We start from the raw sequence: 13,444 nt of genomic DNA, 5'->3' as shown, positions 1-13,444 counted from the left end.
CATTGTGAATTGTTACAATGAGACGTCACGACTCTGGTTGGAGAGGACAATCCCAGAGCTCCAAGTGGGAGAGGGAGCTAGGCTAAGGGTGGGTCTGGCCAGGAGGGTGACAAGGGTAGCCAAGGTGGCGATGTGGGTCTCAGGTGCCTACAAAGACGCCTCTCCATCTGCTGTTCTGGATAGTCTCAACGTTCAGAACGAGGGACTTGAGACGGCAGATTGGAGATTAATCAATAGGAAGGTCGAGCCCAGGGGGCAAATCCTTGTGTTCGATCTTTCGGAACAGTCCCTGGGAAGACTGAAAAGGTCCAAATTTAAACTATTTTTGGGCCTTGAGGTAATCAAACTCAGGGAAATTTCGAAGCCTATTGGAGGAGCTGAGGATAATGACCCCCCTAAACTTTTGGAGGATGCTGCAGGTGAACCTCCACCACAGTAGGGGGGCATCGGCAGCTCTAACACACTTCATTTGCGACGAAGACATCGCCATAGTCCTAATTGAGGAACCCTGGCTAGTACGGGGGCGGGTGGCAGGACTTGGCGAGGCTAAAGGTAAGATTTTTTATGATCGAAGCCTGGATAATCCCAGGACGTGCATATACGTTAGGGAAGATATTACGTCTTTACTGCTGATGGAATTTTGTTTCAGAGACCAGACTGCAGTGAAGGTGAAACTACGTGCGGACGAAGGGGTCAAGGAAATTGTTGTGGCCTCGACCTATCTTCCTTACGATTCAACAGCCCTCCCTCCCTCGGAGGAGATGCAATATCTGACCATCCAGTGTAGGGAGAGAGGTCTGCAACTATTGATTGGGTGTGATGCTAACTCCCACAATGTGGTGTGGGGCAGTTCAGGGACCAATCAAAGAGGTAAGCAACTTCTGGACTTCATTCTTGCTAATAATTTGTTTGTCATTAATGAAGGAGAGGAACCTACTTTCTATAATTCTATACGTAGGGAGGTTATTGACTTAACTTTGGGGACTAGTTTTGTATCGACCCTAGTTAGGAACTGGCATGTGTTAGGGGTTCCCTCGCTCTCGGATCACATGTATATAAGGTTCGACGTTGGGTTTGACTGTAAGGAGGTAGTTACTTATAGAAACCCTAGGAGGACGGACTGGGATTCCTATAGACGGGATATTAGTCAAAACATTAATACAGTGAGGAACAACCTTAGGACCCGGACGGACATTGATGACGCTGCGGAGAGCTTTCAGAGCGTCATCATAGAGGCTTTCCGGGCTAACTGTGCGGAGACGATTATGCATACGAAAAGGAAGGTAAGCTGGTGGAATAATCAGCTGATGGAGCTCCACAAAAAGGTCCGAAAACTGTTTAATGCAGCTAAAAGAAGGGGTACATGGGAGGAGTACCGTGAGGCCCTCACTTCTTACAATTTAGCCATTCGTAAGGCTAAAAGAGATTCATGGAGGAAGCTTTGTGAAGAGGTAGAGATGACCTCGGAGGGAGCTAGACTCCATCGTATCATTTCGAAGAGCCCAGGGTGTTCTCTGGGAACCATCAGAGACGAGGAAGGGGATTTTACGAAATCAGGGAGAGACACTCTGGAATGTCTCATGAGGATTCACTTTCCTGAATCGAGGGTGGTCGCAACTGAGCAACTGGGTGGGGAAACCATGGTGCCCGACGAGATTCGGAGCACTAGGGAGAACTGGACCGTTGCTAAGGTCTGCATCACCTACAACAAGGTTGTGTGGGCAGTGAGCCACTTCAAGCCCTTTAAATCCCCTGGACCTGATGGTATTTTCCCTGTTCTTTTGCAGCAGGGAAAAGACATTATTACTCCTATTTTATGCAGGCTAATGAGGGCAAGTCTGGCCCTCGGCTATGTCCCTCGGGCATGGAGGCCTGTTAAAGTTATCTTTATCCCTAAACCTGGGAAGAGAACTCATACCCAGGCTAAGGATTTTAGACCAATTAGTCTATCATCGTTCTTATTGAAGGTGCTAGAAAAACTGATTGACCTGCATATAAGGGTTGGTGGCCTTAAAGCTACGACCGCTGCATGCCAATCAGCACGCCTATCAGATAGGCAAATCTTGCGAGACAGCCCTCCATTGCTTGGTTAAGGAGCTGGAGGCCTCTGTGCTCTGCAAGGAAACAGCACTGGGTGTGTTTCTGGACATTGAGGGAGCGTTCAGCAACACTTCATTCAGTGCAATTTCCTTGGCGATGGAAAGGCATGGCTTGGATTCTACAATTATAAAGTGGATTGGCAGCATGCTAACGTCAAGGAAAATTACAGCGACTCTCTTTGGGGAATCGCTGATGATAACAACCGTCAGGGGATGTCCGCAGGGGGGGGGGTCTTGTCTCCTCTCCTGTGGTGCATGGTCGTTGACGAGTTAATTGAGATGCTAGATCTCCGTGGGTTCACGGTCCTTGGCTATGCAGATGACATTTCTGTGGTAGTCAGGGGAAGGCACGAGATCATCGTGGCTGAACTCCTGCAGGAAGCACTCAAAATTATAGAAAGATGGTGCAGAAGAGTGGATCTCTCGGTGAACCCTTCTAAAACTTCTCTGGTCCCCTTTACTAAGAGAAGGGACAAAGAGAGCTATAAAAATCTTGTATTTTTTGACAAAACGCTGGATGTGTCAGGCGAAGTTAAGTATCTAGGTGTCATTCTGGACTCTAGACTTACTTGGAAGGCACATCTGGATAAAGTTACACTTAAGGCTAAACAGGCCTTATGTGGTATAACCAGGACCTGTGGGAAGAATTGGGGTCTTCGCCCAAAAATGACCCACTGGCTGTATACAAGAACAGTCATACCTATCATCACCTACGGAGCAGTGGTACCACCACGGAGGAAGACTGAACAACAGACGGCCATAAAATCTCTTGCTAGGGTACAAAGGATGGCCTGTACGTTGATTACAGGGGCCTTTAGCAGTGCTCCTACTGCTGCGCTGGAGGTACTGCTGGGGTTGCCTCCGCTCCAGTTTGTCATTCAAGCGGAGGCAAGGGCTGGCGCGTACAGACTAGTGAGGAATGGACAATGGAGGCGCATTAGCTCCTCTATTGGGCATATGAAAATTACAGACAAGGTCGACCCTTTGCCAGTATTAGACATGGTTGGGGACAGTGTCTGTCCTAGATACAGTTTCGAGACTCCGTTTCAGGTGATCCTCAGATCGAGGAATGAATGGAGGGTAAACTGGACCGAACGGTGCCAGAAGGGATTCATGTGGTTTGCGGATGGCTCCAAGATGGCCTGCGGGACCGGAGCTGGAGTGTATGGGGCTAAACCTAAGGCACTCATTGAGAGTCCTCTTGGGAGATACGCTACTGTATTTCAGGCCGAGGTCTTTGCCATTAGAGCTTGCGCTGGGGAAAATCTGCGAATGGATCTTAGAAATAGGGAAATTTGCATTTTTTCGGACAGTCAAGCGGCACTGAAGGCTCTCTCTTCCTTCAGAATTACCTCTTCCCTGGTCTGGGAATGTAAAAAGGCCCTAGATCAATTGGCTCGGCACAACAAACTCCGATTGGAATGGGTGCCGGGCCATGTGGGGATCAAGGGGAACGAAATAGCTGATCAGTTGGCCAGGAATGGAGCTAATACTCCCTTCACTGGTCCGGAACCAGTCCTGGGGATCACTAGGGGTGCAGTTCGTGAGGCTCTCAGAGACTGGATCTGGAGAGAACACGAAAAGTACTGGGTGATGCTTCCAGGGGTAAAACACAGCAAGAGGGTTATGCCCTTGTTGTGCAAACAAAGAACTAAAGTGACTCTAGGTTTAGGCAGGAATCAGATTACTCTGATTACAGGCCTACTCACGGGGCACGGAAGGTTCAGAAAGCACCTGCACAAGATAGGGCTTATTAGCTCGGAACCTTTGTGCAGATTGTGCCAGGAAGAGGAGGAAACGGCCTCTCACCTGTTGTTCGATTGCGTTGCAATTGAGAGACTGCGCTATGACATCTTTGGAACCTTGAGGCCAAAGGAGATAACAGCGCAGAAGGAACTAGTAGGGAAAGCTCTCGACCTTCTTAGGAGGGGAGGTTTCACCTACTAGGTTTAAGGGGAAGGCACAATAAGCCTCGTGTGGCTGCAGTGCCGTGGGGATAGGGTCCCGCCCCGTCTTTTCAAAATCTAAAAAATCTAAATGTCTGGCCCCTTGAGAAGCTTCCCCTCGAGGAGGGTTTGTTTTGACTCTTCCGTCAAGGACAGCAGGTCCAACTCTAAGCTATATCGGACCTATTATAAAATTTTGTTCAAGCATAAGTATGGTCAATTACCAGCCCCTAAGGTACCTGCTAACCAGTCTAGCCCAGAAAACAAGCCTTCGGCCGAAACCCCTCTTTACCTGTCCGAGTCTGAGCCAGTTGCTCATAGTAATAACCCCGAACATGCATTGGAGTCAGATCAGTCCATTCCCCCTCCCGGTACCTCTCGCCAGTCTTCGTCCTCTGCTCAACTTTTGCCAACTCCCCAAGAGGAAGTCATACCTCAAGAACACGCTCGCCCGATTGAAGCTAGTCAATTTCCTCCTCCTAAACCACAACGTTTAATCAGAACAAGGCGTCCTCTCCAAACTCTTACCCCTCCTGGCTCTGAAATTTTTTTTCCTACCATAACTTCCGCGGAAGTTATTCCCTCGGAAGCTGTTATCCAACCTGGTGTTTCCCCTTTAGTCAATCCTGTGTCGGTGATCTCCATTCAACCTACAGTACTTCGCCTCAGTTCTGGAAAGGTCTCCCAATCAATTCAGCACCCTCCTGACCAGGTCTTGTCCCGTCTTATGGAGAGGATGTTGCGCTGGAGGAAGTGCCTGAGGTCTCACCTCTTACTCCAGAGGAAGTGAAGGCAGAAGAGTGCTTCTCTAAGTCATGTTTTCGACTTCCCAATGGTCGGTTCTCTGTGGCTTTACCACTTAAAACCAGTCCTTGCTGTCTAGGAGAAACTAGAAAAATCGCTCTAAGGCGCCTTCTCCAAACTGAAAATCGCTATGCCAAGTCCCCACATCTTCGTACCCCCTATGTCGAGTTCATGAAAGACAACTTAGAATCTAAACACATGGAGCTGGCCCCTCCTCTTAAGTCAGGTCAAATTGCATATTACATTCCCCATCATGCAGTGCACCGTCCAGATGATCCCCCGGAAAAAATCAGAGTCGTCTTTAACGCATCCCAAAAGTCCTCCTCAGGCATTTCCCTCAATGAGCTCTTGCTCCCTGGACCTAGATTGCAGCTCGACATCTAGAAGGTGGTTACCAGATTTAGAGCTGATAAATGGGTATTTGCAGCCGATATTCGTCAAATGTTTCGTCAAATATTACACCCCCCTGAAGATCGAGACCTATTACGTATTCTTTGGCGCTTCGATAGCAGTCAGCCGGTTCAGGAGTACCGACTGTGTACTGTCACGTATGGAACCTCGCCAGCGCTCTATTTAGCATGTCGCGTGTTACAAGAGTTAGCCCTCACTTCGCAGAATTCCTTTCCCCAAGCAGCAAAGATCCTTAGGGATCGTACTTATGTCGATGACATTTCCGGAGGGGGGTCCTACTCTTGAAGCGGCCCTGAAATCGAGAGACCAACTTATAAGGTTACTAAGTCAAGCTCAAATCGAGCTCAGGAAATGGGCATCTAATCACCCTCAACTGTTAGAAAAAATTCCCCTCGAACACCTTCTCCCAGCCATGTCCTCTGTATGCCTAGAAAACGATGAGGAGTCACAATTAAAAATTCTTGGTCTCTGTTGGAATCCCTCACAAGACTATTTTCACTTTTTGATTCGCTCAGTCCCCAAGATTCAAACAAAAACACAGCTTGCTAGTCAGATTGCTAAGGTCTTTGATCCGTTGGGATGGCTAATCCCAATAACAGTCTTTGCTCGTGCGATATTCCGAATGGTTTGTCAAGCCTCCTTTAACTGGGATGACCCTTTGCCTGCATCCATTGTTCACGAGTGGTCTTAGTTTGCTGTCACTCTTCCGGAACTTTCAAATATTCGTATCCCCAGATTTTTGTCTTCGTCTATTGCCAAGTCATGTTTAATCGGCTTTGCTGATGCATCAGAACGGTCATATGCGGCTGTAGTGTATCTCGTGTCACTTTCTGAGCAAACAGTCATCAGCCTGGTCATGTCTAAAGCCAGAATGGCTCCAATGAAACCTGTCACGCTCCCACGTCTGGAGCTTTGTGCCGCTCACCTTTTGGCCCTCACCCTCCATAAAGTCAGTCTCCTCTTCCCTCAGATAAATTCTTCAAACATGTTGGCCTTTTCCGATTCCACCATATCTCTCGCATGGATAACAGCTACACCACCTCCGCATTGGAAGGTTTTCGTAGGCAATAGAGTGGCTGCCATATTAGAAAAGGTACCCGCTTCCCAATGGTTTTATGTCCCCTCCTCGCAGAACCCCGCTGATTGTGCTTCACGTGGGCTACGCCCCCAGGAGTTAGTAAACCACCACTTATGGTGGGAGGGCCCTCCTTGGCTGAAATTAGATCCTGGGTCATGGCCCCTAGGAGAAGTAAATGCAGATTTGTCAGACCCGATTGTAGGAGTAGAAATTCGCTCTCAGGCTCTTAATGTATCGATCGCAGCCCCCTGCCTCGAGGAATTGGAGTCCAGGTTTTCCAGTTTGCACACGCTGATAAATGTAGTAGCCTGGTGCCTGCGATTCGCCTATAATGCCGGAAATTCAGCTCATTATATGTCAGGTCCATTAAAGGTCAAGGAACGTAATGAAGCCTTGCGCGTCCTGATTATCCGAGCGCAGCAACACTCGTTCCCAGAAGAAATCCGAGATACCCAGTCCCCCCGACCCAAGTTACGCCTAGTTAAAACTTTAGGCCTGTTTTTACATACTGATGAAGTGTTACGAGTTGGAGGAAGGTTAAGGCTAGCCAGCCTTCCTGAAATTAACAAACACCCTGCCTTGTTGCCTCCACAACACCCCTTGACAGCCCTAATTATACAGGATGCTCACATCTCCAGTCTCCATGTAGGCCCTACTGCTACACACGCATTTCTGCGAAGTCGATATTGGATCGTCAATGGAAAAAATGTAGTTCGCCGCCAATTGTCAGTCTGTAACAAGTGTTTCAGCATCAAGCCAACACCCTTCAATCCACCGATGGGTCAGCTGCCAGAGGCAAGAGCCAGCGTTTCACAGCCCTTCACCACTACTGGGATAGATTATGCAGGCCCCTTCAATGTAAAAATTGCTTCCCTCCGTTCAGCCAAGGTTCTTCAGTCTTACCTGGCTATTTTCGTCTGCTTCTCCACCAAGGCCATACACCTGGAGTTGGTTACAGACCTAACGACGCAGGCATTTTTAGCTGCCTTAAACCGCTTCGTTGCCAGGAGAGGTGTGCCCAGCCACATTTGGTCAGACAATGGCACCAACTTTGTCGGAGCCAAAAGAAGACTTAAGCAGGTATACACCCTACTAAACGACGCCAAGTCTCAGGAGGCCATTCAGAGAGAGTCCAATAAACGAGGCATTGAGTGGCACTTCATCCCTCCTAGAGCGCCACACTTTGGAGGCTTGTGGGAAGCAGCTGTCAAATCAGCAAAACGATTACTGAAGGTCACGTTAGGCACTCTAGAGCCCACTATGGAGTGCTTCATTACCATCCTGTGCCAAATTGAAGCCATTTTGAACTCCCGACCACTTACCGCTGTGTCCTCCTCTCCAGATGAACTTCAAGTTTTGACGCCTGGTCATTTTCTAATAATGCGGCCGCTGACAGCCCTGCCGACCGCTGACCCTTTGACGCCGCGCACCGCCCTCAGGTCTAAATGGGCGATGGTGCAGTTTACTGTCTGCCAGTTCTGGAAGCGATGGCATCGGTAGTATCTATTGGACCAACAGGCTATGCTTAAATGGCATTCACCCTCTCTCCCGGCGACAGAAAGGCAGATAGTCACCATCATAGACGACAACCTACCCCCCTTGCAGTGGACGATTGGTCGGATCGCCAAGCTACACTACGGACGAGACCAAGTGGCAAGAGTGGCAGACGTGAGGACCCCGTCAGGAATCATCAGTCGTCCCATCCGGAAGCTATGCCCCCTGCCAACTCAGTGAGTGGATCTCTGCGAGTCCACTGCGGGGGAGGATGTTTGGTCCCCGCAAGGTTGAGGCCCCCCTGGGTCGGTTTTTTGTGTCAGTACCGGTCCTCAGTTGGTGTTCTGGAGAGAGTGGAGTGGGTGGCCGCTGCTTTAGAGCTGGCCAGTTCCCGCATGACTGTGAATAAGGAAAAAAGGCGTGTAAGCTTCTCTGGCAAAACGTAAGAATTGTGATTGTCTGTGCTTCCGGCCATATTGTGGCGTCGGTTAGATACGCAAAACCTTTTGTGACTGTATTAAGAACATTGTCAGCGGGCATTGGATGGTTGTATATAATTCAAAAAGCCATTGTACTTTTGAGGAAATTAACATTTGTAAGTTTTATACTTATCATTATTAATCAGAATTGTCTGACACCCCCGTCTGGGGTTCTCATGGTTTTGTTCCTCGATTTATGCTTTGAGACCTTGCATGGTCATTATAATTGCCTTGAGCACTGCTTACACGTTTTTAAATTGTCCAGAATTGTATCCTCTACTCCAGTTCCAGTATTGTTCAGGAACTGCGTCTTATTTGTCTTGGACATATTATTGTGAACAGTTTGTCTATATTATTATTCAGTTATATATATATTGTTAATAGCCCTGTCCCTATTTTTATTTAGATATATATTGCATATTATTTGTCTTGGACATATTATTGTGAACAGTTTGTCTATATTATTATTCATTTATATATATATTGTTAATAGCCCTGTCCCTATTTTTATTTAGATATATTATTTGTCTCGGACATATTATTGTGAACGGTTTGTCTATATTATTATTCATTTATATATATATATATATATATTGTTAATAGCCCTGTCCCTCTTAGTAATTAGTCATTTATTGCGTTTCATTTGTCTTGGACATTGTAAGCGCGTGAGGCTTACACCCAGATGCGGAGAGGGGAAGATGACGTAAACGTAATTTAAATCGATACGTGCTTGGGGGAGGGATAAATAAATACAAAAGAAAATATTTAGTAATGAAAATGGTCAAGAAAACACTTACCTTTAGCGCACCGGAAGCGAGCGCACACAGTATCCGCCAGGCGGTGAAGGATCTCTAATTAAGCGGTAGAAGGGAATAGGAACTATTAAAGAGCTTAGGTAAACAAGTGTGTAAAGAAGTGTGTGTGTAATGTGTAGCTGAGCTCCTAGAAGCGTAAGGAATATTGGGGTTCAAGCCCAAAGAGGCGTATTAGAATTGGAAGTGAGGTAAGCGGAAGAGGGAAGGGTAATAGTGCACCAAGTGCACTAGATGCGGATGAGGAAGAAGTAATAGTACAATCAATGCACTAGATGCGGATGAAGCGAAGTGCTAGATATCAGTGGAAGTGTCTCTTAGCAGGCTGAGATGCAGTAAGGAGTACACCAGCAGGCAGACTCGAGTGACGTAGGGCCGAAAGCAGCCGATGATGAAGCGTTGCGGAAGTACGAAAAGCTGTACTTGAAGCGTTGGTCCAGCGGACGCGTACTATATCTGATGCAGAGCAGGGCCAGACGTCGACTCGTTATGAAGCGGTATGGAATTGAGGAGCACTAACTTATTTCCACAGAGTCAGCGGCGTACTGAACTACAGCAGACGGAAAAACCCCACGGGTAAGAGAGGATAGAGAAGGGGAAGGTTGAAACCATGGGAACTGAGAAATAAACAAAACTACAAAATAGCAGAAAAATAAGATATTGGCGGCGACAGCAAAGGAAAAGATTAACGAAAATTAACGCATACTACGAGAATTGGAATAAGGAGAGAGAGAGAGAAATAGAAAAAGGCGAGATGGAGAACTGTCAAACGGTACCGCCGAGAAAGAACGGTACGCGGCTTAACATCCCGCCCGCCCTGAAGCCTCGGCTTCAGTGATTCTTGCGTGGGCAGCGGGGAAGCGTCGCCAAGGGTCGCCGGAGGATACCAGAGGCGGTTTCCACGTCGGTGACGCGGCTGATCGAATCACGACCAGGAAGCAGGGCAGCAAGGTGCCCAAGCGGGCATTAGCGCGGTAGAAGGTTATCCTGGCTAACGATGAGTTTGCATGACGAATGTCGATATCGGTGGCGGGAAGGCGTGTGCAAATAATCGATGCGCCACCGATTCCAGGAGTCAGGCCGCATGCGAATAATAAGATTCCACCGGCAGAGGTGGTGAGGATTTGAAGCAAGGTGGCTTCGCTCCGGAGGAGTAGGTGGCGGAGGCCGCACCGGAAAGTGACCAGGCTTCACTGGTTCTAAATCGGCTGTATTCGAAGAATTGACGCGTAGCGGCTGGGGTTTCACAATGGCCACTATCTTGGTCACCGACAGTGATGAATTCTCATAGATGAGGCGTTGATCCCCGAGGGAGCGTGTTAATTGAAGCTTAGAGTTGATGGATGCCACCCATAGGCTCTTAAAGCACAAACTAGCGGGTGATGTAGACCGCCCGACGCTTAGCGGTAGAGACAGCGCGATTAACAGTTTGCTGATGATACGGATTATTAAGGAAACTGCCCAGTGTTCAAAGTGCAGTATAATCAACAACCAGCTTGGTACAGTTATCGGTATAGATCGCGGAAAGATACCCACGCCTGGAAACCACACGATGAATGGCAGCGCAGTACAGGTGAAGGTGAATAACCTTACTTGGCATTGCATTGCGGTGGTGGCGAAATAGATGAAGACTACAATGTAGTCCCTGATTAACGAAGACTCGCGCGATTGTGCGCGAGAAATCATGCAGGACCGGGCGGGTACCCCGGTTCCTGCGAAGGCTTCAGCCTCAATAATGCGTTCAGAAGGCATTGCTCCCATAATTTGAATTATTTGGCGAGGCTTAACGAAGATGCACCCATTGCATTTGCTCAGGCGGCGCAGGAGGACAATCCGTTCATCACGTGTCCCGTAATCGCGACAGATGAAGGAATGGGCGGCTAATACGCCTGTGGGAAGCAGGCGATGAAGAGTAGCATCAAGGATGAGCCGAGGGCGATGATGATCCTTGAGCACCCTTATAGCGAAACGTGTAGGGAGAAGATGCAGCGGTGAAAGGTCTACCCACGCGCAGCAGATCCTTAGAGCAAGAGGAGCGGTTCAATTGCAGAGCTAAGCAAGGCAGTGAGGGAGAATGATGAACCTCTGTTACTTTTTTAGCAGGATAAACTGCATTAGATGTCAACACGGAATCGGAGACATGTTCCGCGTTAACCGTGTGGCATGGATTAGGGCATTCAGCTTGACTGATGTTATGCGGAGATGAGCACTCAGCTCCGCCAACATGAGGTGGAAGAGATGCAGGGGGCAGCTCCTCAGAGGTGGGGAGTAAAGGTGATTGCGAAGGAGATGGAGAACTGTCAAACGGTACCGCCGAGAAAGGACGGTACGCGGCTTAACAGACATAATTGTGAATATCCTTTGTTTATTATTAAACACGTATTGTTAAAAGCCTTGTTACTATAATTCAGCACATATATATGTATATATTCAGCAGCAATTGCCTGAACCTACTATTGTCAATCTCCTTGTATGCATTATTAATCGTTTATTTTTATTGTTTACTTTATTGAATGGACTATTAATTGATCTGTAATTAAAAAATAAACTACAATTAGGCTTTTCATTGATAGAGGTATTTCAAGTGTCGGTGGCGCCCCCACCCTCGATCCTTCCCTGACCAAGTTATATTGAAGTCGTCGTTCCTTTTATTTTATGTACTATTGCCCCCTCCCCCTATTAGAAAACTATTCAAAAGCTCTCTGCGGAAAAACTACCTGGAAGTTATCTATAAAGGTACACTAACCAAAATTTGAAAACATATCAAAGATGGACCGATTTGGGTGTCAATTGATGAAACCACTGACGTTGAGGGCAGGTATCTTGCCAATGCAGTTATTGGAAAACTTGACAGTGATGCTGATGTGGATTCAAAGCCATTCCTTTTGAACTGTGAGGTTCTCGAAAAATGCAATCATTCCACCATTTCACGATTCTTCGATGCCTCAATGCATATCCTATGGCCCAGTGGAGTTTTGAACGAAAAAGTTCTTTTGTTTCTCTCTGATGCTGCCCCCAACATGCTCAAGGCTGGGCAATCTATTCAGTCAATCTATTTTATCCTAAGATAATTCATGTGACGTGTATTGCTCATGCCTTGCATCGAGTAGCAGAAACAGTCCGATCTTTGTTCAGTGACGTAGATTCCTTAATCTCCTCGGTTAAAAAATTGTTCTTAAAAGCACCTAGCCGCATTAAAATGCTAAAAGATCTCTATCCAGACTTGTGCCTTCCACCAGAACCAATATTTACAAGATGGGGTACTTGGCTGGAAGCAGCTCAGTATTACTATGAAAACTACAATAAAATCAAGAATGTCCTTTCACATCTCGAAGACGAAGCAGTAGCGATAAATACAGCCAAGTCTTTATTCGAGAAACCTAATTTAAGGAACGACCTTACATTCATTTCTGACAATTGCGTATTTCTTGCACAAGCCATTACCCAACTTGAGTCCCAAAATGTTCGACTGACAGAAAACGTGTCCAACGTTAAAAAAGTCATCGAAAAGGTGGAAGGAATACCTGGGAGTAAGGGAGATCTGATCAGATCAAAACTGGTAGAAGAACTGAGCAAGAACAAAGGGTGGGAGACCATCTGCCAGATTTCTGATATTATCAGTGGAACAGAAGTCACCTCAGAACATCGTGTACCCTTTACAACCAACGAGATAACTTCTTTCAGCAAGGCACCTATAACATCTGTAGATGTTGAACGATCTTTTAGTCGTTACAAGTCCATCTTACGCCCAGATCGTCGACACTTTACGTTCCAACATTTGAAATTTCATGTGGTTGCAAACAATTTCGAAGAGTAAAGTTTTCAAAATTGAAAATTTAACACATCTTTTTATAAATAGTAAAAATGTTCTTTGTTGTACAAATCATTATATTTGGCATTTTTAAATACATAAAAATCCGTTCCTTAGCCTACGGCTTAAAATTCAGATCCAATAGCTGTCATCTCGAAACACCGCTCTTTTTAGATGTAAACTGCTCTCGTCTAACATATTGTAACGAAGTTGACCTGAGCCAGGAAAGAAATGCCCAGATTGTTCTGGGGGTTGAGCGACCAAAGTCGGTTACGGTTAACCACTGGGTAAACAAAAGAAAAGGCTTTACCTGAGCTGGAAAAGAAAGGGCTAGATTGTTCAATGAGTTTAGTGACCGTACCTATAACGGCCCAAGTTGGGGTGGTGACAGTACGTGTTTTCCCTAGCCAGTGAGTGACAGGTGGGAGTGAGACAGATGGAGTTAAGAGTGAGACAGACGGAGTTGGAGTGGGGCAGTCGCAGTTAAAGGGAGGCAGACACAGCTGGAGT

General features: G+C 46.9%; 1 protein-coding gene across 1 annotated transcript; it reads left to right on the top strand.

Annotated features, from left to right (window-relative positions):
- Positions 1 to 6,245: 6,245 nt before the first annotated feature.
- Positions 6,246 to 7,838, top strand: LOC141455114 (uncharacterized). The gene has a single exon (XM_074129974.1). The coding sequence runs from the start codon at positions 6,246 to 6,248 to the stop codon at positions 7,836 to 7,838; it is 1,593 nt and encodes a 530-aa protein (XP_073986075.1).
- The last annotated feature ends 5,606 nt before the right edge of the window (positions 7,839 to 13,444 follow it).

This window comes from Rhodnius prolixus, unplaced genomic scaffold, assembly GCF_049639745.1.
Source record: "Rhodnius prolixus isolate KJV_2025 unplaced genomic scaffold, Rpr scaffold_27, whole genome shotgun sequence".
Classification (NCBI taxonomy): Eukaryota; Metazoa; Arthropoda; class Insecta; order Hemiptera; family Reduviidae; genus Rhodnius; species Rhodnius prolixus.
The sequence above is the reverse complement of the archived record's forward strand: the minus strand, read 5'-3'. Positions and strand labels throughout refer to the sequence as shown.